Source organism: Astyanax mexicanus, chromosome 23, assembly GCF_023375975.1.
Source record: "Astyanax mexicanus isolate ESR-SI-001 chromosome 23, AstMex3_surface, whole genome shotgun sequence".
Classification (NCBI taxonomy): Eukaryota; Metazoa; Chordata; class Actinopteri; order Characiformes; family Acestrorhamphidae; genus Astyanax; species Astyanax mexicanus.
This window is the reverse complement of record NC_064430.1, coordinates 30,632,671-30,659,799: the sequence shown is the minus strand read 5'-3', so window position 1 is coordinate 30,659,799 and position 27,129 is coordinate 30,632,671. Positions and strand designations below refer to the sequence as shown.

Below are 27,129 nucleotides of genomic sequence, written 5' to 3'. Positions count from 1 at the left end.
CATACAGTTCACGCCCCCCCGCGTCTTCTGGCGCGATCCATTATGGCAAAGTGTTGTTAAGTATTAACAGAGTTTTGGCATATGGAGCGCGCCTCAATTACAAGCTCCTCCCCTTGGCCATACATATATATACCTCCCTGTTTCCCCTCACCTTTGTGACGTTCAACCTCGCGCCCACCACCACCCCTTCACCTCCCTTATCTCCATCTTCAGCTTGCTGCGGGGGGGGGGGGGGGTGGGGGGGGGGGTTACGCTTGAGACCCACTCAAGCAGTACAGAACTGTGCCCAAGCATACCTCATACAGTTCACGCCCCCCCGCGTCTTCTGGCGCGATCCATTATGGCAAAACAGTTTTATAGGTCCTACAATAGAGCCCTGTGGAACTCAATAATATATGCTAACTCAACTGTTTTCCTAGTCATTCCTGGCAGTTCCTACATTAGATTAATAACTGAATCATAATCTAGGGTTGAAGGCGATGCACTGTATACTCTGTGGTTTATTACACTGCACTCCTGTAGTCTTCCTCTGCCTCAGGCCTCTCAGTGTGAATACTGCACTGACTAGAAACAACAATAAATATTGTACAAAAGATTGTTACAGATTGTAAAGTGGGCAAAGCTCCACACAGTAAAAAGCAATCCAATAAAATGGTTTGTTTTTTATTTTTGGTAGCAAAGGCACTGGTAGATGTACACTGTTAAAAATGAAATTTTATCAGTCAAGTAATAGAAAAGTACTGTTAGATAAAAATGTCCAAGCATAGATTTATGGTCAGAAATGTTTTCAACACTAAATTAAAGTGTTAGTTAAAATACTAACACTTCTACCAAATGTTTTCATACAATCAGTCTATTCTTGTCCTTTTAAGGTTCGTTACCAGAGAAAAAATAACCATAAAAAAACACAGCTCGTGAACCTATACAGTTTTTTTCTATTGCTAAAACACAGTTTTCCAAACATGCATGGTTTTACCAAAATACTTAACACATAAAACCAGAAACCCAAACTGCAATATACTGCACTGCAACCAAAACTACGTATAGCAAAATCATCAATACTTACACCAAAATAGCTGCAAATACTTTCATTCATATTACCAGTTCTCTTTCTAATCATCTACACACTGTGGGCATCATAAAATCTCTTATCTTTAGTAAGCTTTACTATAAAACTACAGTTAAAATTGTAGAAAATTCTTCAGATTGTTCATATTTGCAGGCACACAAATATTGCACACACACACACACACACACACACACACACACACACACACACACACACACACTGCTGTATATATTTTGTGCCAAACAGTTTTTTCTTGATTGTTTACACATATAAGCATATAAGCATGCTTCATACTCTACACACAGAACTGGTTCAGGGAGTTGGTACATCAGTTGCATGTTGTGGTCATTGTGTCTCAACTTCCAGTATTTGTGCGTAAACAATCATGAAAAACTGTAACAGATAGATCTGTTTATAATAAAAAAAGTAGTTTATCTGTGTTCTTTTATTGTGTTTAATTCCTGATTGAAATGGTAACAATTAAACATTGAGATGTCTGACCAGGTGACACATTTACTGGCCAGTTTGTTCATGTTGTGTGATTATAAATGTGATGTTTTGATATGGAAATTTGTGACTTTGTCAGATTATTGAGAAACATGTTCAGGATATTTATAAAGAGCTGTTTGAAATGCAGAATGTGTGTAAAGCAGAAACTGTGATTAGAGTTTTGAGAAGTGGTTATACCCTGTGTGTGTGTGTCTTTTCGTGTGTGTATGTGTATTTTTGTGTGTGTGTCTTTTCGTGTCTGTCTGTGTGTGTGTATTTGTGCGTGTGTGTGCGCGTGTGTACGTGTCTGTGTGTGTGTTTGTGCGTGTGTGTGCGTGTCTGTATGTGTGTGTGTCTGTGTGTGTTTGTGCGTGTGTGTGCGCGTGCGTGTGTGTGTCTGTATGTGTATGTGTCTGTGTGTGTGTGTATGTGTGTGTATGTGTGTGTGTGTGTGTGCATGTGTGTGTGTGTACGTGTGTGTGTGTGCGTGTGTGTGTCTTTTTGTGTGTGTGTGTGTGTGTGTGTGTTTATGTGAAAGGATTAGTACATGGTCGTTGGATGTAGTTCAATAAAACTAAATAAAAACAACTGATTTAATAACCTTTGTTATTAACACAACAATCATTTCTTTTTCTTCTTTAAGGGGAAACTCGCTTCATTTATAAAACAAAGAATAAAGAACTAAAGTTGAAGTGTGAAACAAACAAATGGCAGATAAGCACAAAATCTGACAACGAGATCGACCTGAACTGCTCAGTACAGTGTGAGACTGGTAGAACTGTTGATCTCTTTGATTTAGAGAAACCCTCATTTTGCTCAAAGGATAAAGTTTCTCAGTCTGGTTCTGTTTGCTCACTGAGTGTAATGGAGAGTGGATTTTATTCCTGTGTTAAATCTCTGGATCCTGGTTTCCTTTTCCCTTTTAAATCATCTCCCAACAACGTTATCCAGTCTTACATCATCGCTGTTCAGAACTCATCCTGTGAGTAACTTTATTTTCTCTATATTATTAATTTATTACACCCTTAATATTAGAGGATTATTTACCTGATGCTACAGAAGAACCACTTCAGTACAAAAAATAACCATATTTAAATTTTAGAGATGAGAAGTGTGTAGTGTAAATATTCTATAAATGTTGAAGAAACCTTTAATAGGTGTAAAAATTATTTACTAATTTACAGGTTATGCTCTCTAAAGAATCTTCTATTGGTGTAAAGAAACAAAGTTATTTTTAACCTTTAAAGGGTCTTTAGATTTACTAACTGTTTGGTTAGATGAAATATATTCCTAAAACACATTTACAGAGTTTTAATAAAGATTCCACCTCCTCTAATTAAATCTAAAAGTTTTCTTATTTGAGAAATATTTATAATATTTTGTACTATTCTGTGCTTTATAAACACATCATGAAATGACTTTTAAACAACTTAAATAACTTAATTTAAGAACTAAGAGCTATTTGTGATGTCTTTATTTTAAGAATACTGTACTAATATCCATATCACTCAAATACGTTGTAAACCTATACACATTTTTATATAAATTTATGTATTCTTTTATCTTTTTTAATTTGTATGTATTAATAAAAATAAAATAGCCATTCACTAAAACAAATTCCCAGTGTAACAAAAACTTGACTCTGATCTTGTGAAGATCCTGTTTTTTAATAATCAGTATTTTTCTCTGCAGTGACGCTCGAGTCTGAGAGAAGATCTTCATCTTCAGTGAATGTAGCTGAAGGAGGATCTGTGATTTTAAACTGCAGTTTCAGCTTCAAACCAGGAGAGAGTATAAAGCCTTTTACTGTTTACTGGATCAAAACTGTAAATCAGAGCAGCACCTGCATTTATTCCTATGATAGAGATGGGTTTAATCATCACTGTGATGAGCAGAAAAAACTGGGGCTCAGACTCTTAAATCTAAACACACATCAGTTCACTCACGACATTAAGATCAGTGAGGTGAAGAGTTCAGACAGAGGTCAGTACCGCTGTGCTTTACAGATGGACACAAGTGGTAAAAAGGGAAAATCTGCAGTAAAGTGGAAGGTGATAGAAAACGTTACACTCAGAGTCTACAATCCCACACCTCCTCACTCTACTGACCAACCTGATATTCCTACAATACCTGAGAAACCCACAATACCTGAGACCCCCGAAACACCTGAGATCCCCGAAACACCTAATAAACCAACTGGTGAGTTTCATCTATACCTATATGAGAAAGTGTGTAAATGCAGCCTTTTCTGATGTGTGTGTGTGGGTATGGGCTGGTAAGGTGGGGAGTGACGGGGGGGCTGTGTAGAATCTTTACTCAAGTTAAAGTACTTAATTGTGAAAATTATCATACAGATGTTAAATGTTTTCTTTCTTATTTTGTTGACATTTTAAATGACAGACCAACACAAAATAGCACATAATTGTGAAGTGGAATAAAATGGACATACGGTTTTCAAAATTTTAGTTTGACAAGCAAAAGTATTCAGCCCCTTAAATAAAATCCAGTAAAAGGTCTAAAGAAGTCACTTAATTTTCAGATAAGTTCAGATAATTGTGTGAAAATGCAAAAAGTAGCAGGAAAAGGTCGTCTGAAAAATAATCACTCCAGTAAAGTATAGATAACTAACATTTATACTTAAGCAACATAAAGTTTTTTTGTGTTTGCGTATAAATGTGTGTGTGTGTGTGTGTGTGTGTGTGTGTGTATGTGTTTCTGATGACTCCACCCATCTGTACACAGGTATTCACCCTCTGATGCCCTTGTACACTTCATGGCCTGTATGTCTGGGTCTCCTGTTGGCTGTTTGGGTTGTTTTTGTGTTGATAAGGAGGAAGGTGAAGACTGCAGGAGGTATTTATCCAGTATGAATCTCTATGTTCTGAATAATAGGTCTGTCAAAATGAACATAAATTATTTGGATGATAAATTGTTACATAGCGTATTAATGCCACACAGACCATAATACTACATTTACACATTTACACAGGGCTGTGTCTTGGCAATAATTTATGACACATATTACAAAAGAGGGGTTTAGTATATCACAACGTACTGGGATATTTTAATCAAGACAATATATGGTGATTGTTTTGATCAAATGTCAGAAAAAAACTGTCATAGTCAAAAAAAAAATCTAAAACGTGAATAAAGGAAACTTTTTATCAAATCAGAACAGTGGGATCTAATTACAGAGTACAACACTTCGGTCTAGTGGGCGGGGTTTAAACACAACACTAAATGAACCACTTCTGACACCAATTTTTACTAATAAACTAAACAATACAAAATTGATACTGTTTTTAATAATAAATACACTATTGCAAAACAAAATATTGTGATACTTCCATATATTAATTTTTCTTACACCACTGTTTATACAACTATAAAAAGCAGGAAATCTTTTGAAATCATTTGACATCTAAGTGATACATTTTAAAAAACTGAAATGAAATTTAGCTCCGGTAAAGAGCTTGTGACTTTTATTTTGAAATCAGTGCCCCTACACGCTCTTGTCCTAACGTTTATGGCTAGTTTGATCTAGGCTGTATTCTTTGAAGGACTCATTTGAAGGCCGATTACGTCACCGCGGTGCGACTAAACTGTCCCATTTAGAAGACTCCTTTGAATGCGGCCGACAAATGCAGCCTACTTTTCCTCAGAAACGAAAGATGCACCAGGTGTATCCTTCACAGCCTACAGTATCCCAAGATTCATTGTGCGCCGGCTTATTTCAGCACGAAAAGTGTGGAGTCAGCAAAGGAGTCGGCTGTATTATGTAGTATATAGATATATAAATACTTATAGATATTATAAATATTACTTATATATTATATCATTTATATTATTTAGTTATATATATATATCATGTTTATGTGTTATATGTTTTTAGTTTATAGATATATAAATACTTATATATTTAATTATATATATATAGTATTTATATCTATAAACTATACTATATCTACATAATACTATATATATATATATATATATATATATACTAAATAATATTTTTTTCTAATTTATTCTCTTTTTTCCAACTTCATTTTAAACGCCCTTTTATTTGTTTATGTTCAGTTCCACACGTTCACATTTAAAATATTTAAGTAACTGCACAGTTAATTAACCTGGACTTAAGTAATTTGGTATTTTGTGGTCTGAAGCAAAACTAGATCAAAATCTCTGGCTCATTTCTCAGCTCTGACTTTGGTTGTGGTGGGTAGAACCTCAAACAGGAAACAGGAAATACTCTGTATGGTAGACTGTCCCATTTCAGTAGAGCCGCTGCAGCCTACCCATCCTTCAAAGGACACACCTTCACAGACCGTGTCGTTCGAAGGATGCAGCCCCTGAATTGAGACACACTACTAGTGTGTGGAAGTGGAGGCTATGACTGCTTTTCGTCTAAAGTCTAGTAGCTCCAGAGCGATCTCAGCTTTTTAAACTGCTTGTACTCTAGAGCGCTGTAAAGAAATAAATGAGCTACATTTAAACAAAGTCCACATTTTTAAGGGCTCTTCTCATGTGAAGTAAACTGAAATCAGCTGAAATGATCGGTATAATATATTGTACAATAAATCGATTACGTAATTATCGGGACACATCTAACACACTCTTACTGATGATCAGAACTAATGATCTGCTGTTTTTCTCCTTTCAGGATCTGAGGCTGTGGAGCTACAGAGGTAGGTGTAGATGCTAATTTTAATATCTTCATGAAATGAATGAGATTATTGATTGTTTCCATTATTGTTTCAGCTGTTCCTCATTTCTGCTCTTTTTCTCTGCTGCAGCCTCTGAACTGGAGAAGAAAACCCTGGAAGAGATGGAGCGCAAGCTTTTATTATTTCTGTCTTTTATATTTGATATACTTTTTATTATCTCAATAATACAATATGTGCTATACAGTAGTCATTGTGGAGTACGTTATGTGTGTGACACCAGGTAGAGAGGAGTGACGCGAGCCGAGTTAAAAGTACAAACAGGTTTATTAGCAGGCAAGCTAACAGATACTGCTAACAGGAAAGCCAGGCAAACAGCGGTCTCACCGATACCAGAAGACGTAGTCAAAAATACAGTCCGAGTTCGAAACCGAGAAACAGTCCAACTGTACAACAAATCCAATAAGGGCAAAACAAAAGACATAAACCGATAATCCGAAAACAGGGTCATAACAAGAAAGCAAAAATAGAACATAGGAAAACGCTTAGTATGCAACATGAGTCGACAATACCTCGCGGTGTTTGTTTACAAACGGATGCCTTAAATACAGGAGCTAGACAAGAATGAACCGGAAGTAATTCAGAATACAGGTGAATCAGAGCGTCGGAGCGTAACGCGATTGGGTGAAGGTGAAAGGTTATTATTGATGTCATAACCAGCAGAATTCTGAGAAATGGAGTCCGGTAGTGTGGAAGGAGAACAAGGCTGCGTGACAGTTCCCCCCTCCAAAGAGTCTGAAGATACCGAAGGATGAGGACGACGAAAGGAGACAGCCCCATCACCTCCAGTGGCACTCAGGACAGGCAGTCCAGAAGCGGGAACGGGATGGCCGGAAACCCTAGACCTTGGATGACCCCTTCTGGAGCCGCGGACGGAACTGAGGGAATGAACCGAGCCCGAAGCATGATGTCTACCCCTTCCTGGAATTGGAGATCTTCTCCTGGGGCGACCTCTGGGGCGTGGTGCAGGACGGGACGGATGAGATCGGTGAAAGTCCTCCACCCTTAAAGGGTCCAGAACATCAGTTGCCGGCACCCAGCTTCTCTCCTCTGGTCCGTAACCCCTCCAGTCCACGAGATACTGCAGGCCTCCCCTTCTCCGCCTGGAGTCCAGTAGTCGTTCCACCGCATAGACTGGACCACCATCCATAGCCACCGGAGGAGGAGGAGGTGCTCCAAGCGAAGTCTCATCCAACGGACCAGGGATAACCGGCTTTAATAAAGACACGTGGAAAGAAGGGCATACACGATAATGAGAGGGTAAATCGAGACGGTAGGTAACTTCATTAATTCTCTTGATAATCTTAAAAGGGCCAATATACTTAACTGAAAGTTTCTTATGCATATCTGGTTGCCGGAAATCCCTGGTAGATAGCCAAACTCGATACCCAGGAGAATAGAGGGGGGTCTCGCGGCGTAGGCGATCTGCCTGTTGTTTCTGTCGCTGTAATACAGCCTCAATACGCCTATGAGTCTCCTCCCACACCTCCTCGCTCAGACGCATCCAATCGTCAACAGCAGGTATATCTGAGGGTTCGGCTGACCAGGGCATAATGGGTGGTTGATATCCTAAAAAACATTGAAAAGGGGTCATTTTAGTGGTGGAACTAATAAGAGAGTTCTGAGCTAGTTCGGCCCAAGGAAGGAACTTGGCCCAATCATGAATGTTGTTACTACAGTAAATTCTCAAAAATTTTCCTAGCTCCTGGTTCATTCTTTCACATTGTCCATTGCTTTGAGGGTGATAACCAGAGAATAGACTAACAGATATACCCAATCTGTTCATAAAGGCCGACCAAACCTGAGAAATAAATTGGGGACCACGATCAGAGACAATATCTTCAGGGATACCAAAAACACGAAACACATGGTTAAATAAAGCTTCAGCAGTTTCTAAGGCAGTAGGCATCTTACTGAAAGAAATGAACCTAACACCGCGAGAGAAACGGTCTATGACTGTCATGATAACCGTCTGACCCATAGATTCAGGGAGATCAGTGACAAAATCAACAGCTAAGTGAGACCAGGGCCGAGCAGGAACAGGCAAAGGTACTAATTTACCAGCAGGTAGAGTGCGGGGAGTCTTACTCTGAGCACACACAGTACAGGAGGATACAAAATGGTGGATGTCGGATCGCATATTTTCCCACCAGAAACGATTCTCTAATAATTGATAAGTGCGGGTTTCGCCAGGATGCCCTGAAGTGAGTGAGGTGTGAGCCCAAGTTATGAGTCTATCTCTGCATTGCTCTGGTACATAAGTTCTGTCTGAGGGGCACTGTACAGGAGGAGGTGAAGTAGAGTTAATTAGATCAATCTCATCCGAGACCTCCCATCGAATAGGGGCTAGAACAATACCAGGTTTTAAAATAGTAGAGGGTTCTGAGCTTTCTGCACTGTCCTCCTCATAAATACGTGAAAGTGCATCTGCTTTAGTGTTTCTGGAACCAGGTCGGTAAGTAATAACAAAATCAAAACGTGCAAAGAAAATTGACCAACGTGCCTGACGTGAGTTCATGCTCTTCATTGATCTTAAGTACTCCAGATTTTTATGGTCAGTAATCACTACAAAAGGGTGTAAAGCTCCCTCTAGCCAGTGTCTCCATTCATCTAAAGCTAATTTTATAGCCAAAAGTTCACGATCACCAATGCCATAATTGCGTTCAGCAGGGGAAAGTTTGTGGGAGAAGTAAGCCACTGGGTGCATTTTGCTGGGAGAGCCAATATTTTGAGACAGTACTGCTCCTACCCCCACACTGGAAGCATCTACCTCTACTATAAAGGGTTCTTTGGGGTCAGGATGTTTCAGAAGAGGGGCCGAAGCGAACGATTCCTTGAGTGAGGAGAAAGCATCCGATGCTTCCTCAGACCAGACCAATTTTCTGGCATTTCATTTTAACAGGTTTGTGAGTGGAGCGGCTAGAGAGCTGTAATTATGAATAAATCTTCGGTAGAAGTTAGCGAAACCAAGAAATCTTTGTAGTTCCTTAACAGATTTGGGGTGAGGCCAATTAACTACAGCCTGAACCTTCCTGTCATCCATGATTATACCCTTGGCACTAATAACATAACCTAAGAAGGAAATGGTAGACAAATTGAATTCACATTTCTCTGCTTTGACGAAAAGCTTATTTTGAAGGAGTCGGGTTAATACAGCACGTACATGTGAAACATGAGTACGCAAATCTGATGAGAAGATAAGAATGTCGTCTATGTAAGCTACGACGAATTTTCCCAGCATGTCACGGAGTACGTCATTAATGAAAGATTGGAAAACGGAAGGGGCATTCTTGAGACCAAACGGCATAACTAAATATTCATAGTGCCCCCTAGTGGTAGAAAAGGCAGTCTTCCACTCATCACCCTCTCTGATCCTCACCAAGTTATAAGCACTGCGGAGGTCTAATTTTGTGAAAATGGAAGCCCCTCGTAGTTGTTCTAGAGCCACAGGTACTAGAGGTAGTGGGTAAGGTTAAGTTTTCGTAACTGCATTGAGTTGACGATAGTCAATACATGGACGAAGACCTCCATCCTTCTTCTTGACGAAGAAGAAGGATGCGGCTACTGGAGAGGTAGAATGACGAATATACCCCTGAGCTAAGGCCTCTTGCACATACTCCTCCATAGCACTCTCCTCAGTCTGAGTTAACGGGTAGATGCGTGATTTAGGAGGTATCTGATTATCAGTAAGCTCAATAGCACAGTCATATGAACGGTGTGGGGGGAGTTGAGTAGCACGAGACTTGCTAAATACTTCAGTTAAATCTGAATAATCTGGAGGAATATGTGCAAGTGACTCAACACCAGGACTCTCTACTGTAGTAGATTGGATCAATAATCTAGGGCCAATAATACAGTGATCATGACAGTATGGAAACCAAGAAGTTATTTCACAATTGAACCAAGAAATTTGAGGATTGTGTTTCTTTAACCATGGAAGTCCTAAAATAATCTGATAGTTTGTGTCCCTCATCACAAAAAACCTGATCTCCTCTGAGTGCAAAGCGCTGGCGTTCAGTTTGACTGGTGTGGTGGTGTGGGATACGGCTCCTTGTCCAACTGGGGTACCATCCACCGCTGACAGTCTCATCGGGTTCTCCAGGAGTCGTCTGGCCAGCTGCTCATTAATAAAGTTCCCCTCGGCACCGGAATCAATCAGGGCTGGAAACACAAAGGAAGAGGACTGGCAGAACAGTATAACTGAGATTATAAATGATCTTGAATACATTTCAGAGCTAGGTCGGCTTACCCTCTTAGCGTGTGGAGCCTGAAGAATCTTGTCGCTGACCTCGGGAAGGGCAATACTGACAATTACGTAATACATGTCCAGCGCTTCCACAGTAAAAGCACAATCCAGCTCGTAATCGTCTCATTCTCTCCTTTTGAGATAAACGCATAGCATCGACTTGCATTGGTTCCTCCTCTCTGAATGTGGCCCGTGAAGTAAATCCAGATGCACGAGGTGGAGCAAAACGAGGAGCAGAGACAGCAGCTCTACGACCAGGTACTGAGCCTTGTTTTAACTGATCAAGTCTGATGGCTAAGGAGATAAGTTCCTCCAAGGGTAATCCATCGTCCTTGCAAGCTAATTCGGCTAACACATCAGCCCGGAGTCCATTACGAAACATTACTCGTAACGCTGGTTCATTCCAACCACTACCTGCAGCCATAGTGCGGAATTCCAGAGCATAATCTGAAACAGAACGATTCCCCTGGCGTAACTGAACTAATAACTTCCCCTGAGACTGTCCATGATGAGGATGATCAAATACCAGCTTAAACTCTCTGAGAAAATGCTCATAAGTGCTACGCTCAATGCTAGGCCAAATAGCTGTAGCCCAATCCAAAGCCTTGCCGGTAAGGCGAGATACAAAAAACGAAATACGAGCTGCGTCGACACTAACCGGTGAATTATCGAAGAAAAGTGACATTTGCAAGAGAAAGCCTCTACATAAATCTGGAGAACCGTCATATTTATCGGGCTTGCTTACCGGAAAAGTGGCTGCCGAGGGAGCGATAGCAGGAGAGCTAACAGGGGCCTGGTTAGCAGAGGCTAGGCTAGCTGGAGTTGCTACTCTCAGCTGGGCGAGCTGAGTAGCGATATCCTGAAGGCTAGCGGTGATCTGAGCTAGCTGAGAGTGTTGATCCGACTGCTGGGTAGTAAGAGCCGTAACGGTGTTAGCAAGGCTCTCAAAAAGCTGGCTATGCTGTTCGAAAACCCTCCCCTGGTTCCCGACTGCCTGCTGGAGGTCATTAAACTCAGCCATCACCTGCGGCGAGGTATTATGTGACGCCAGGTAGAGAGGAGTGACGCGAGCCGAGTTAAAAGTACAAACAGGTTTATTAGCAGGCAAGCTAACAGATACTGCTAACAGGAAAGCCAGGCAAACAGCGGTCTCACCGATACCAGAAGACGTAGTCAAAAATACAGTCCGAGTTCGAAACCGAGAAACAGTCCAACCGTACAACAAATCCAATAAGGGCAAAACAAAAGACATAAACCGATAATCCGAAAACAGGGTCGTAACAAGAAAGCAAAAACAGAACATAGGAAAACGCTTAGTATGCAACATGAGTCGACAATACCTCGCGGTGTTTGTTTACAAACGGATGCCTTAAATACAGGAGCTAGACAAGAATGAACCGGAAGTAATTCAGAATACAGGTGAATCAGAGCGTCGGAGCGTAACGCGATTGGGTGAAGGTGAAAGGTTATTATTGATGTCATAACCAGCGGAATTCTGAGAAATGGAGTCCGGTAGTGTGGAAGGAGAACAAGGCTGCGTGACAATGTGCAGGTTCAGTCTATCTTAGTAGTTGACAATTTTCTTTTTTGATGAATCAGTTAATCACGATTATATTTATCATTCTTTTCATTTTTTGTTTGCTTGTTTTACTCCATCGTGACAGTGAAGAATGTTATTGGAGATGAACCACACTCTCACACCCTTATTCTTAATTGTTTTATATATTTTATATGTATATATTTTATTTTTCTAACCTTTTTACTTTTTGTTTAATAATTTAGCTTTATGAACTTTTTTTTAACTGTATCACAGTGACACAAGGCTTTGGAGGCAGTTTGTTGTAATTTTTTTAGGAATCAGGAAGGTCAGAGTGTTTCATAAACAGCGATTGCTGTGAGGTAAAGGTGATCATGAGTGGAAGAGAAGCTTCCCTGCTGTTTATATGAACTAGGAGACAACAAGTTATCTGAGTGAAGAGCTGGGAACCTTTATTCAGATATCCAGCACATGCCTGTTCTATACAGCGTAAAGTCCTCCACAGACCAGAAGATCTTTCCATCCACTCTTTTCTTCTGTTTCATCTTCTCAGAGACTTCAGGACACTTAAGGACTAAACTGTGTTCATGAAGGAAACTGAACAACATCATGAGGAACTTGTTGCACAGACATGCTGGAGCTGATCACGTGCTCTGAGCTGGACTACAAGCTGATAACTGGACACTGCTGACGTAGTCGTAATAATAGATTCCATCCTGTTGCATTGGATCCTATTAAATTACAGGTCATAGGCCACTGAAGTCATGTGTCATTCTGTAGTCCTCGTACGGCTTCCGTGTCTAAGCGTTTTTTCCCTATAAGGAAAATTAATGGGCTTTTCAAAAACACGCCTCTATCACATTCTGTGGTAAATAAATCTGTTCAGAACTCTGTACGTTTTATTCTGTGTACATTTTACTCCTGAACATCACTGGATCCTCTGAATTACGAGATCGTTTAAGAGTCATAATGAGAAAAATGCTGCGGAGTGTACTGACCTCCAGGCACCGCTGCAGAGATTAGCAGGAGACTGTTTTCGGCGCAACACCAGAGAACTCCAGCCGTAAGTTAGGAGCATTTTACACACAGCTGAGCCTAATAATGAACTAACTGCGCTTACTGAGGAGAGCTGAGAGTGATACAGCATAAAATCACTAAAACAGGTCAGTGATACTCCAGAACCAGCTGTAACACGTTTTAACATCTACCCTCTTTATTATGCAGTGAAATAAATGGGTGTTTCTGGTTCGTTATCGCCTCAGTGAGGGCAGATAGTTAGTTGATTAGTTGATTAGTAATTAGTATAAACTAATGACCGTAATTAAATACTAAACCCTTCGGGGAAGCGCTGCTGAACTGAGAGACATTTTCTCTTATTATTTGCCTTTTAAAGCTCTAACACAGACTACACTGCTCAACACCACACTGCTCAACATCACACTGCTCAACACCACACTGCTCAACATCACACTGCTCAACATCACACTGCTCAACACCACACTGCTCAACACCACACTGCTCAACACCACACTGCTCAACATCACACTGCTCAACACCACACTGCTCAACACCACACTGCTCAACATCACACTGCTCAACACCACACTGCTCAACACCACACTGCTCAACATCACACTGCTCAACATTACACTGCTCAACATCACACTGCTCAACATCACACTGCTCAACACCACACTGTTCAACACCACACTGCTCAACATCACACTGCTCAACACCACACTGTTCAACACCACACTGCTCAACATCACACTGCTCAACATCACACTGCTCAACACCACACTGCTCAACATCACACTGCTCAACATCACACTGCTCAACATTACACTGCTCAACACCACACTGCTCAACACCACACTGCTCAACACCACACTGCTCAACATCACACTGCTCAACATCACTGAAAGAGTTTTCACCTGTTTAAATGCTTTAATGATCCTCTGTGAAGAAGCTTAATAATCCATAACGCTTTCTGATGGGAGTTCACTGGTGTTGTGCAGAATCCAGTCCGGGGTCATTTCCAGCCGCTGTGCTGTGACGTCAGTAGCAATAGCTTAAAGTTAGTATTTTTCTGATTACTTCCCTTAAACGATCTCGAAATTCAGCGGATCCAGTGATATTTAGGAGGTAAATGTACACAGAATAAAACGTACAGGGTTCTGAACAGATTTATTTACCACAGAATGTGACAGAGGCCAGTTTTTGAAAAGCCGCCGTTTACATGAACGGCTTAGACACGGAAACCCAAATATGGGCATAAACAACATGGCGTCGACTACAAAATGATGACACGACTTCAGTGATCTATTTGCATAAAGGTATAACTGCTTAGATGGAGTCTGTGTTGGGTGAAGGGGACGAGACGCCAAAGGGTCCTCACTCCCTCGCCTTGTACTTCATTTCTCTCTGTCTCTCTCTCTCTCTCTGGGTTGTGAATGTGTGTTGATGTAATTTTACTCTTTTCTAATATATCTACTCATTTATGTTTCTTTTATATATATGTAATGTTATTTTGTTTTCCAGTAAACTTTAATATATTTTAAATTCTAAACTAATCTTTTAATGTTCTGGGATTGTAACAATCATTCAGTGGGAGTTCTCACTTCTAAGTTTTATCATGCTGTGGTAAATTTCGCTAAAACAGCTAATCGTTTAGGCCCCTAGACAGATTTTGCAGTATATTTTTAAAAGTTGACGTTCCTTTATTAACCTTAACATTAAAGTATAGTGGTATGAAAAGTATAGTGATATGGTTTTTATAACACACAAACAGTCATCCTGCATCAGTAAAAAGATTATTTCCTTTATTCATTCCTTTATTCAAAAAGCTCCACAAAGGACTGCACTTGCTCTCCCCACACGGGAGGCCTCTTCACCCAACACTACAGCAAAATCTGCCACTACAGCAAAATCTGCACACTGTATTATCTAACTGTAACACTAGAGCATTAATAACCAGCATTTTATAAATTTAGAAAACTAATTAAAATCACAGCAGCCCTGTAACAGGTTTAGGGTGAAAAATGCTCCTTTTGCTGGAAGCTTCTTGTCTTAGTGTGCATAAAAAATCGCTCGCTCAAATTAAAGAAAATGTGAGCACAAATTAAAGAAATCGTGAGCACAACTGCAAATCGTTCACTTAAATTGAAGAAATCGTGAGTACAAACTGCTATATCGTTCACTCGATTTATTTATTTTTTTGTATCCATGGCCCCTCCCAGGATCGTACTTGAGAACAATGTTTAATAATCAGTGAGAAAGTTGAAGTTGCTCTGGGACTGAATACTTTAACAAGACAATGACCCTAAATGCTGCTCAAAATCACTCCTATAGCATTAATGCAGAGGAACAGGTACCACAGTCTGGAATGATCATCTCAGTCCCCAGAACTGATTTTTTTTCAACATCACAATTCACTTATTTATATATACAATATTACAAACTAACCCAGCTGAACATTTAACATATAAAATAAATAAGATCCTAACAGCGATGTTTTAGCATGTGGTTTAAAGTCTAACAAGGTAACTAAAGATTCAAAAAGTTTTATTGCCATACAATTAAATCATTATTTTACTAGTCCTCCACTAACACACAAGCTACTAAAACATAAATCTATACAGCAAATAAACTACAGACTACAGACAAAATGAAACCAGACACATACTTAAAACTAAAGATTTTTATTTTAATGCCTGAAATCTAGGAGTGTCTGTATAACAATGAGTCCTCCTCACAAAAAATCACAGCAAAGAACCTTCTTCATTCATTCAGCATTAATACCGTTCACGATATCAGAGGACACAGCCCAAAGCTGTCAATCACCACATGTCCACACTCCTTTATATTTCATAAAATAATATAAAAGCTAGTGGGGCTTTAACTAAATTATCTGATCCTAAATGTAATTTTAGTTTAATATGAAAACGTAGGGCAGACTGCCACGTGCAGCGCCAATAATGGATATATTTTGTAATCCAAATGAAGGAAGAGCCAAAGATTATATATATAGGGCGGTAAAGTCTGAAGATTGTCGTTCATGGTAGGTGAAAAAAAAACTGTCAGAAAATACAATAAACACGTGGTTTAACGAGGACTGAGTTTTTTGTGTAACAGATGGTGATATTAATGTTAAAAAGGTGGAAATACGGCAGATTTTGTCTTTTTCCCAGTACTATCAGCGATTATGCAAATTAAGTGTGAATATAGAATCCTAACCATTGGAACTCGGCACGCAGTTAAACAAAAACACGCAGCAAAATGTACTTCTACGTTGTATTCCTAGACTGGGACTGAATGTGTATTTCTGTATTTTATTGTAAATAAAACACCCCCTCACACAGTCACTCCTCTAGAGTTCAGACTTTTAACTGCAGTAAAGGACAGGAGAGGTGATACTAAAACACGCTGCTTTATAACTAATCTATCCTACACAATTAAACACACTCCACTGCTAAACACAGTGACCAGAGCTGGTTTATGGAGAGAAGATCTGAATATTATAGAATTATAGAAATCTGTGGTGTGATTTAAAGCGAGCTGTTCATGATCAGAAACCATCAAACCTTACAGAACTGAAGAAAATGATACAAAATACCTTCAACCAGAAGACAGACTCTCATAGGAAGGAATAGGAAACGTTTAGAGGCTGTTATTTCTGCAAAAGGAATATCTACTAAATATTTATGTAATTTTTCTGTTGGGGCCCAAATTTATACACCTGCCTAATTTAGTTTAAATAATTATTGCACAATTTCTGTAAATCCTATAAACTTATTTTCACTTATTTAACTGTAATTGCTGATCCGAACAACCAATGATTTATAAAATAAAATCATAAAAAATTGAATTTCAACCACAGTGATTTGCAGATCTATAGTAACATGCTCTATATTAGCTCTACAGGAAGAATTAATTTCATCATTTAACAGTAGTAATGCTGTGAAAATTACAAAAAAAAAAAAAATACTATTTAAAATAATTTTAGAAAACCCAAAGAAAGAAAGGCTTTTAGATACTTTCTCTATAAATGTATTGTGGCGGCTCTGGGTTGTGTGTGTGGCTGCCTGTAGGCATGTTTCTATTCTTCTGTGTTTGGGGCCTCTTGTGTTTTGTTGTGCTGTGTCGCTCCAGCCTACGTAATTGGTACCTCCCCTGTAACCTAGGGTATGGGGAGGGGCCATGCAGATGGATGCTGGTTAGGGCACTCACCGTAGAGTAGGTGGATAGTGAGTTTAGTCACTTGGCTCTGTTGGTAGCCTATAGATAGAATGGTTTTAGCTCTCCTAGTCTTGTTAAAGATTGTAAGTGAGTGGCAAGCCTGTTCATTAAAGTAGCTATTGAGCATTCAGCATGAGTCTCACGGGTCTTCCTTCCTCTTCCACGCCACAGTAAGTTTAAACTTTATGGAAAATGATTATTGAACTATATTTTTTGTTTAAGAAGCACAAATAAATGAACATGAATCATGCTATTTAAATATTATGTTCATATACATAGGCCACACCCCCGTCCATATCTCGGTCACGCCCTCTCCAAACTCTCCGTTCTGGAGTGATTTGGACGTTCGATTCATTTTGTCAAGTTGACTCTTTTGAACTCAACGTTTCAGTGAATCGGGTGTCCGATTAAACGATTCAGTGATTCACAACAAAGCATCACTCTCTGATTCTTTATGATGCTGTTCTCGTGCAGTATTTTCTTAATTTAAAAAATAAAGTAAATGTGAATATGATTGTAGAAAATATACACCATACACGTATTTTTCATCATACTTAATCATACAAAACACAACTAGTAGTGAAATGATTTCATAAAGTTTATGTTAGTGTGAATATGCTTCATATTCATATATAAATAATGTTATTTCCGATTACATTAAAACTACCTGCCGAATATTGTGGAGGTCTCGCTGTGTTACTAAAACAGGTCTAGCCCTCCAGATCCTGAGCATCAGATCTTTTAAGTCCTGTAAAGGATTGGTAATTAAAGCTTTGGCTTTAGCGCCACCTAGTGGTTTGTTTTATACTAGGTTGAACAGAAAACACCTGTCTGCCTGCTTACTGCATTAAAATGTTTCTCTGCAGCTACATATTAATGCCTATACCCTTCTGTTTCTAAGAATTCGAATGAGTATAACACTGTTTATGTAAAGCATACATTTGTATGTATATTTTATATATAATCCCTTTGATGTGCAACATGGGTCAAAATGACCTGGCTAAGTATTAATTTTAGATATCTTTGCCAATCTTTGCCTCAATAACTTGTTTTTGATCATCATACATTCTTATTTAATATTATTTAAGTAAGAAATGTAAAAATAAAATAAGGATGCACGATGATCAAAAAAAGAAGTTAATTGAAAAATACCTTACATTTTGAATGACTGAATTAATGTATTGCTAAAATATATCATATAAACACTCAGTTGAGCATGAATTTACATGGAGAAGAAATGTCTTCTCTTTGGATTTAGTTTAGTGGATTAGTTTGGAGATAGATTTTAGATTTTACATTTACATAAACATGAAATAATAAAAATAAAACCAGTTTTTCTTTACTTAATTTAGTAGTTTTTGTCATAATCTGGATTAGAACATTACTCAAATAGAGCTACTCACTGTATACCTGTAACTCTACCTCTTCAAAACTTTACAACTGATGCTCTCAAACACATTAAGTGGCAACAAATTCAAGTAATTAACTCTTGACAAGTTCAGCACAGCTGTTAACTGAAATCCACTCCAGAAGTTTCTACTTTATGAAGCTGTGCAAAGCTGTCATCTAAGAATATATAAAATATATTATGGTTTATTTAACATATTTTTGTTTCCTAAATAATTCCAGATGTTTCTTCTCATAGTTTGGATGATTTTAGTATTATTCTACAATGCAGAACATTTCAAAATAATGAAAAAACACTAAATTGAAGGTGCATCCATTACAATGGACAACATGTGTTTTCTTTATTTTTAAATTATTTGTTGCACATAACACTATTTGAGAGTTGTTGTCCATCAGAATAGACCAATGTGCCAATGAACAATTTTATAAACCAATGAAACTGAAACTTGGCCCCGCCCACTGCACTGGAAAAACATTTGGAAAAACAAATTTGCCATTAAGGCAAAGTTACAGCTAATTTAATGTGATTTAGATCACTTTTTAATCATGTTTTTTGTTACTGTTTAGGGATGGTTTATGGAATGAAAAGGTCGATATAGAATATAAAATATTACACACAGTTTTTCAATGCAATAGAAATAAAAAACTTCAATATTTTAGTTAATTTTATTTATTTATTTTTATTTATTAATTTATTTGCTATATAGATTTTATAGTGGAATATTACAGTATTTTTTTCTGTGATTTACAGACAGAAAACAGCTTTCTCACATTTTCTTTCCATCACTGGAGATAATTCAGGTCTGAAAGGGTTAAGTTGTGTCCAAACAGAAACACTTGACTCAGTTGCTGGATCTGCGAGTCTCCTGAATCGGTTCAACCGGTTCACTTGAAAAGATTCGATTCATCTGCGAGTCGTTCACAGTCCGCTACTTGTGTAAACATGGCCGCGGAGTCTCCTGCAGGAACCGAGCGCCCTCAGTAAAACCCAGCGCAGCTCAGTCCGCGGGGGAGCAGCGGGGAAACTGCAGCCGGGACCGGGCTTCGGGGGGTCCGGACACATTTTACCGCAGTGAGGAAAAGGAGGAAGACCCGCGGCGGAGCGCAGGGTTTAGAAAAACTACAGAACCGCTGGAGGAAAAGTTCAGCCCCGCGCCGAGTTTGACAGGCAACTTACCGGAGAGCTAATGCTAACAGCGCTAGCGGGGTAAAGAGAGAGAGGGAGGGATAGTTATCTGAGTGAGTTTAACTATGTTTCTCTCTCTCTCTGGAGTTTAAGAGTTTCAGAATGAATGAAGACTGGGTCTGGGGTTAATCCTGCAGCAGCAGAGACTGGAGCCGGACTGCTGCTTCTCTCTAAACTGAACTACATAAACTAGTTAATCTGAAGTTGGAGCTGCTGAAGATCAGCTGCAGCTCTGGAGTCTGGATTTAACTGAGAGTTTGTGAGGTTGTGGGTGTCAGTCTGCTCCCAGACCAGCTTTAAACATGTTTTCTCCTAAAACTCCTCCAAAACCAACCTTTAAATCCTACCTTCCTCCACTTCAGGTCAGTAAATCTCTTTAATCTGCTATATTTATGTGTCTTGGCTTTGTTGAACATGCTGGTGGTGGATAGATGTTTACTAACCTACAGTAGTTTATTTCATTTGTACAGTAAATATGGTTTGAAGACACAAGATTACTAACTTTTAACAGTAAAAAACTGTAGTGATGATAAATGTAATACTGTTTTCTACTAAAACATCAGCAAAACCAATAAATACTACCTTTTAAATCCTACCTTCCTCCACTTCAGGTCAGTAAATCTCTTTATTCTGTAATATTAATGTGTTTTAGCTTTGTTGAACATGCTGGTTGTGGAAAGAGGTTTTGCCACAGTAGTTTATTTCATTTATACAGTAAACATGGTTTGAAGACACAAGAATACTCACTTTTAACAGTAAAAACCTGTAGTGATGAGACATTTAATACTGTTTTCTACTAAAACATCAGCAAAACTAATAAATACTACCTTTTAAATCCTACCTTCCTCCACTTCAGGTCAGTAAATCTTTTTAATCCGCTATATTTATGTGTTTTGGCTTTGTAGAACATGCTGGTGGTGGATAGATGTTTACTAACCTACAGTAGTTTATTTCATTTGTATAGTAAATATGAGTCGAAGACACAAGATTACTTACTTTTAACAGTAGAAAAACTGCAATTACACACAGAGATTGGACACGAGAGATAAATATATCAGTTCAGTAATACAATTTTCTACTAAAACACCTCCAAAAACAACATTTAAATCAGTTAGTTATGGGTTTTGGCTTTGTAGAACATGCTGGTGGTGGATAGATGTTTTGCCACAGTAGTTTATTTTATTTATATAGTAAATATTAGAGGTGTGCCAAAAAATCGATTCACATAAGAATCTTGATTCTCATTTACTACGATTCAGAATCGATTTAAAATGTCCCAAAATCGATTCTGAGGGGCGGGTTTTAGACTGATTTTGGGCTGGGTATTTTTGTTGGACCTGGCAACCCTGGGGATAGGGCTTGTCCCTTCAAACGGAGATCTTCCAGACACACACAGAGCGTAGGTGTTTGAGAATCACCGGTAAGATGGCAGAACAAGCACTATATTACCTTAGATTAACGTGTAGTTTCAATGTTTTATGGCAGAATGCTTCATAACAAGCATAAAAAAGATCGCTAGTAGTTAGTTTCAGTAACTGTTAGCTAGCTAACTAGCTAACTTTCCAGTTCCACCTTAAATAACGCTACAGGTGGCAGCGGGCTGCAGCATTTAAGGCGGAACGGAAAAATAACAATAAGCTAATCAGAGCTAATTTCAGCTCCTCATCACAGAGGAATTAAGGAATGGACAATATGAATTAATTTCTCCACCTCCTGCCCCCTTTCTGAAGAAATACAACCACCTTAAATTAACTAGTTAATCAGCAGCTGCTCCTGAACTTTAGCGCTCCACTGCTATCATCACATCAGCCCAGCAGCGTCACCTACACACCACCGCTAGTAGCCTGGTAATAAAGCAGTGTTATTTATTATTTATTTATTGTTCATTAACGTCATTGTGATATCCCAGTGATTTCTCTGTCACTGAGGACCCACATTCCTGCACATTTTATTGTTTTTGTAACACATTACTTGCTCCAGGACCAGTGTATATTATGGAGGGTTTTTTTTTCAATAAGATTCATAAGCCAGAAGCAGAAATTTTTATAATTCAAATCGTTTTGAATCAAAAATCGATTTTGAATCGAATCGTGGCCCCCAAAATCGGAATCGAATCGAATCGTGAGATAGTAAACGATTCCCACCCCTAGTAAATATGGTTTGAAGACACAAGATTACTTACTTTTAACAGTAAAAAAAAAAAACTATAGTGATGAGAAATTTAATACTGTTTTCTACTAAAACATCAGCCAAACCAATAAATACCACCTTTTAAATCCTACCTTCCTCCACTTCAGGTCAGTAAATCTCTTTAATCTGTAATAGTTATGGGTTTTGGCTTTGTAGAACATGCTGGTGGATGATACATATTTTACTACAGTAGTTTATTCAATTCATACAGTAAATATGGTTTAAAGACACATTATTTCTCACTTTTAACAGTAGAAAACATTGAGAATTTCACATACACTGCTAAAACAACTGCAGTAACAACAACCAGTAATAACAGAAAACCTTTCTAATCTGTTACATTTATGAGTTTTGCGCTTGGAGAACATGCTGGTCTCTCATATTGGTATATATTGGTAGTGTATTAAACAAGGAGAAGGTAATGTTATCACTTAATTTATTACAGTAAATATGGTCTTCAGACAACAAGATTACTCCCTTTTATCAGTAGAAGACTTGAAGATAGATTATTGTAGTAAATATAGTCGTATAGGCCACAAGATTACTCAGTTTGATTGATGCTGGAATACTACATATTAAGCTGGTTGACAGATTTAGCTTTAGAGCATCAGCATCAGCATATAATATATATATTTTTGAGTTTGATGGTTTAACTGGTCTACAAAAAATAACCTAACCAAGCTAAGCAACCAGTATGGCCAAGCTTTACCATGCTGGTTGACCACCATGACCAAAATGACCAAGACTATTGACAAACATGACCAAACAGGTCTATCAGCATGACCAGAATCCAATGCAAAATGCACCATTCTGTTCAAGCGCTGGTAATGAGTCAGCTTATCAGTAAAGGACATGTTTTTATCTGAATGACCAGTTTTCAACCCTCTTGGCCAGTTTAGACTGTCCGAAACCAGCAACCAGCAAAACTGGTCTTGAGCATTTTGCAGTATATTGTATTACTGGGTACTATATACTAGATTTAGGTTATAAGTGAGATAAACACCAGTTAAACAATACTGTTTTCCACCCAAACTCCTCCATAACCAACATTTTATTTCAAGATCTTTATAATCTGTATATATATATATATATATATATATATATATATATATATATATATATATATATATATATCTGTTATATAACCCATATACTGTATATGGGTTTTGGCTTTGAGGAACATGCTGGTATTTTCAGATTGGTATGTAGGTATTGATAGTGCATCTGACAGTATATATATATATGAAAATGTATTATATTCAAAAAATTATTGTATTTATGAATATTTACTATATTAAATACAGTCTTTAGGCTTTTATTGCATTGTATTATCAGTAGGAATCCGATTGTTATTGAAATCCTGGAATTTTCGTGTGATAAAAGGAATGGTAGAAAATAGAAAACATACACAGTTTGATCTCTACAGGCTAATCAGAATCAGAATAATAAGTTATTTTTTTCACGATCATGCTAAATATACTAGTAGAGTGTGAATAGGTTAAACACCAGTTCAGTGTAATGTTTGAGATGTAGGACAATCTTAAAAAAATATAATTAAATGTAAATTGTATGTAAAGTATCGTGAGTGTAAAGCGCTTTCAGTAGATCTAATATTGGCAAGCTTGTATCTCCGATTTACATAACAACTCTTCTACATGTCATTTAAATAACAACTGACACATTATGTCAAAAAGTGAAAAATGGAGATAAAAGGTTTTGGCCCAACACGGCTGATGCATTTATGTGCGTCATGTATATTTCCTTCTTTAATTCTGCACTGGAACTGTGAAGCTAATATAATAGAAGTTGGTCACCCAATTCACTACTGCAGAAGTAATATTAGTGCTGCAGTTTCTGTAAATGTAAAGCAATGAAAGCATTTACTGGTAAAAAAAAGAAAGCTGCCACAAATAGGTCTATCATGCTTACTTTATTATTGTAATTTTAATACCATTTAGTGTAATTATTGCCATTGTAATTCCATTTAAGAACGCTATAAAGCAGTTAAACTCTCTTAAATGACAATGAAATATATGCAAAAATGGGTCAGTACATAAAATTACTTTTTCACAGAAATCAAAGTTCTTTGAAAATTCCAACTTTGATTTGAAAGAGACGGTCAAGATATGAGTGAAATTTGTTATGTTCGAATGACCCTCTGCCCTGCCCAACCTCAGAGGAATCACAACTATTGTTACCATAGTGCACCAGATTATGAGATGCACTATCAATGAATGTCTATTTTCTGGTCCATTTAAAAATATATATTTGGAATAAAAAACATTTTATTTTAAAGTCAAACGAGCACTGGATGTTCATTTACACAGATTTCTCTCCTGAAAACTGTTTATTTGGGTGAGTTTACTTACAGTAACTGTTTATTTACAGCAAGATTACCAGATTTCTACTAAGGCTTGGTGCAGCAGCAGTAGCATTAGCGGCTAACCGCTAACTGTGGTTAGAGTTAGCAAATGCCACCTGATAGTGATACACTGAGGACCCCTGAGTGTTCTGGTAATCCAGGAAGTTATTAGCTAGTAGTTCGTCCCGCGTAGCTTGTTTTAACATGGTAAACATGCAGGCTTTTAGCGCTATTAGCCGGTAATGCTAAAGCTGCTCCAGCAGTGCTAGCTGGGGTTAGCCCTGATTACAAGCCGATGATACTCATCTCTGAACAGCAAAGGAGCTAGCGCTTAGCGTGGTTAGAGGCTAATGCTAATACTGCTCGGTGCCTCGGTGCTAGTGAACTAAACTGAAACTCCTGTATAACGCTGTACTTCAGTGGAGTGGCTTTACTGTTGCTTACAACCTGACTAATAAAATGTATACATACTGATGATATTTTGGGAAAATTAAAGGATTTTAAGGGAGCCTTATATTGTGAAAAATACTATAAGGCTCATGTAAAGTTGATTTGTTGTTTTTATGTAAAAAAAATGTAAAGCCTGTGTTTAATGTTTTTTTTACATGCTTTTTTTTCTCATTACTTATTTTACAGAATGAATTGAAGAAAACTCCTCAAATGCCCATCAAGAAGCTGGAGGCCAAACTTCTACCAGGTAAGTTTGTTAATACGGATGTGTATAAACTATATAGGAACTATATTTTGAGCTGTCTTGCTTACGAACCTCCACACCTGTGTAAGTTTTGATGTGAGTGAGGCTGAGCACTGGTTCATGCTGAGGTGAGGTGAATTATGGGAGTTGGAGTGAGGTCTGATAGTGGATGCAGATTGGCAATCCGTTTCTGAAGTTGTGTCACATCATGGAAGGGTATAACTCATAATAGGCATTACAGCCTTCAGTGGACAGTGCAGTTCAGTGGTTGGGAATGATGCTGACCGGCGACATCTGGCTAGAATCCATGCAAACAGACAGTAAGGTGAATCATGCAGAAATCACATGACCCACATATCCTACAGCTCAGCAGTTCCATGGAACATGGCAAAAGTCATGGGACACCATACTAGTTTCTTTTCCATGGCGTGCAGCACATTAGTGTATTATATAACATCAGAATATGTACATCTTTTCAGAAAAGGTTTGAATAGGTTAAAGACTAGGCCTGTTATGAATTTTTTTTTATTGACTTAACGATGTACAATTGTTCATGGTCTTAAAAAAATGCATAAATAATATTTGGTAACCTTGATATGTCCATTATGTTTTTTCTTAGCATGGAGAGCTTATTAAAGAAGAACTTTTGATGTAGTAAAACATGGTAAAAAATATAAAATATATATTCCTAATTAATTCATTAAGTAAGTTATTATTACATTACAACATGCATTGAATATTTATTTACAGTGCTACTTTGTACAATGAATGGAGTGAGGCACAGAGCCAGAAAACGGCATGTTTAAGTTCATTATTTCACTCTGCTTTCATACATTAAATTAAGTAAAGCATTCAGCATCACTTGTCACGCTTTGTTGTCAGTTTGCTTAGCTTACAACCTCTTGAGTTTGAGACTAGCTGTAAAGATCTAGGATAATAAGATTACCTTGGTTTTTAAACAAAACTATTTTCTGCTTTTCACCCTGTTAAACACGGCTAATTATATTTGTGTAATGAAATATGCAATTATGCAGCATTTGTTTAAGCACTTATGATGATGTCTTTAGTATGCTTATTAAAGCACTGTATATTGTGTATAGTATACAGTAAGGGTGTGCCATATCGTATCGTACGTGATAATATCGCCAAAAAAAATTAATATCATGAACAATATTATACCCTAATATATCGTGCCATATCACCCACCCTAATTATCACATCAGGGTACTACTTTTTTATTATATATATTTTTTATATACTCATTTTATATCTACTAGAGACTAGAGATTATATCTGTCCAGTATCATTTATTTTACTTTAATCCTGGATATATGGAGATATTTGGAGTGCATTATTATTATTAGTATCATGACATTCTGGATCATTGACTTCTGTTACAAATCTGATAAAAAGATTTTTTATCATATTGCATGCAATAATAAAACTCTAAATAATTTTTCGAATTCAGTGTTTTGTCATATCGCCAAAAGTATCGTTATGATGAAAATACCATGAAATATCGTGATATTATTTTAGAGCCATATCACCCACCCCTAGTATACAGTATTGTTATATTGCCCACCCATGGTCTGTATCTGTATCTGTACAGATAGTTGCGTAGCCTCCTGCTGAAGCTGTAAGTTTGTAAATTCGCTGTTCACAGTTGAGCATAGCTTGAATTCCGCTCAGTATTCCTGTATGCACATTTGTTCATTCCAGAGTCCGCCCCTCCAGATTCCCAGACAGTGCTGCAGTGTTTGGGGCAGGGTGGCATTCTCCATGGCAATGCCGTCTCTCTCTCTCTTTCTCTCTTTCTTCCCTCCTTTTTACTCCTGCGCTCGGCTGCGCATAATTTGTTTGACAATGACTTTCTGCAAATGTGGGCCAGACCGGCTCTGTGCTCTTTACAGGCCGGGAGCAGAGCCTGCCACACCCTGCGCAGGGGTGTGTGTATATGGAGTGTGTGTGTGTGTGTGTGTGTGTGAGA

General features: G+C 38.1%; 1 protein-coding gene and 1 long non-coding RNA gene across 6 annotated transcripts in view; both read left to right on the top strand.

Annotated features, from left to right (window-relative positions):
* The first annotated feature begins 3,719 nt into the window (after positions 1 to 3,719).
* LOC125787293 (uncharacterized) lies at positions 3,720 to 6,437 on the top strand. The gene is made up of 4 exons (XR_007429239.1): positions 3,720 to 3,757; positions 4,301 to 4,411; positions 6,222 to 6,246; positions 6,355 to 6,437. It is a non-coding gene; the product is annotated as an uncharacterized LOC125787293 (long non-coding RNA).
* Positions 6,438 to 19,635: 13,198 nt separating this feature from the next.
* Positions 19,636 to 27,129, top strand: part of mtmr10 (myotubularin related protein 10) — an 86,986-nt gene continuing 79,492 nt past the window's right edge. For 2 of the 5 annotated variants that reach the window (XR_007429238.1, XM_022665121.2), the window contains exons 1-2: positions 19,636 to 20,258; positions 25,085 to 25,145. Coding sequence is in view for 4 of the 5 variants with exons in the window: in XM_022665121.2 (XP_022520842.2) it covers positions 20,199 to 20,258; positions 25,085 to 25,145 (121 nt within the window). In the remaining variant the exon portion in view is untranslated. Of the gene's footprint in view, positions 20,259 to 20,466; positions 20,508 to 20,731; positions 20,753 to 22,172; positions 22,194 to 25,084; positions 25,146 to 27,129 lie in introns of those variants that run through there. The other 3 variants (XM_049471313.1, XM_049471315.1, XM_049471314.1) reach the window with 3 other exon arrangements.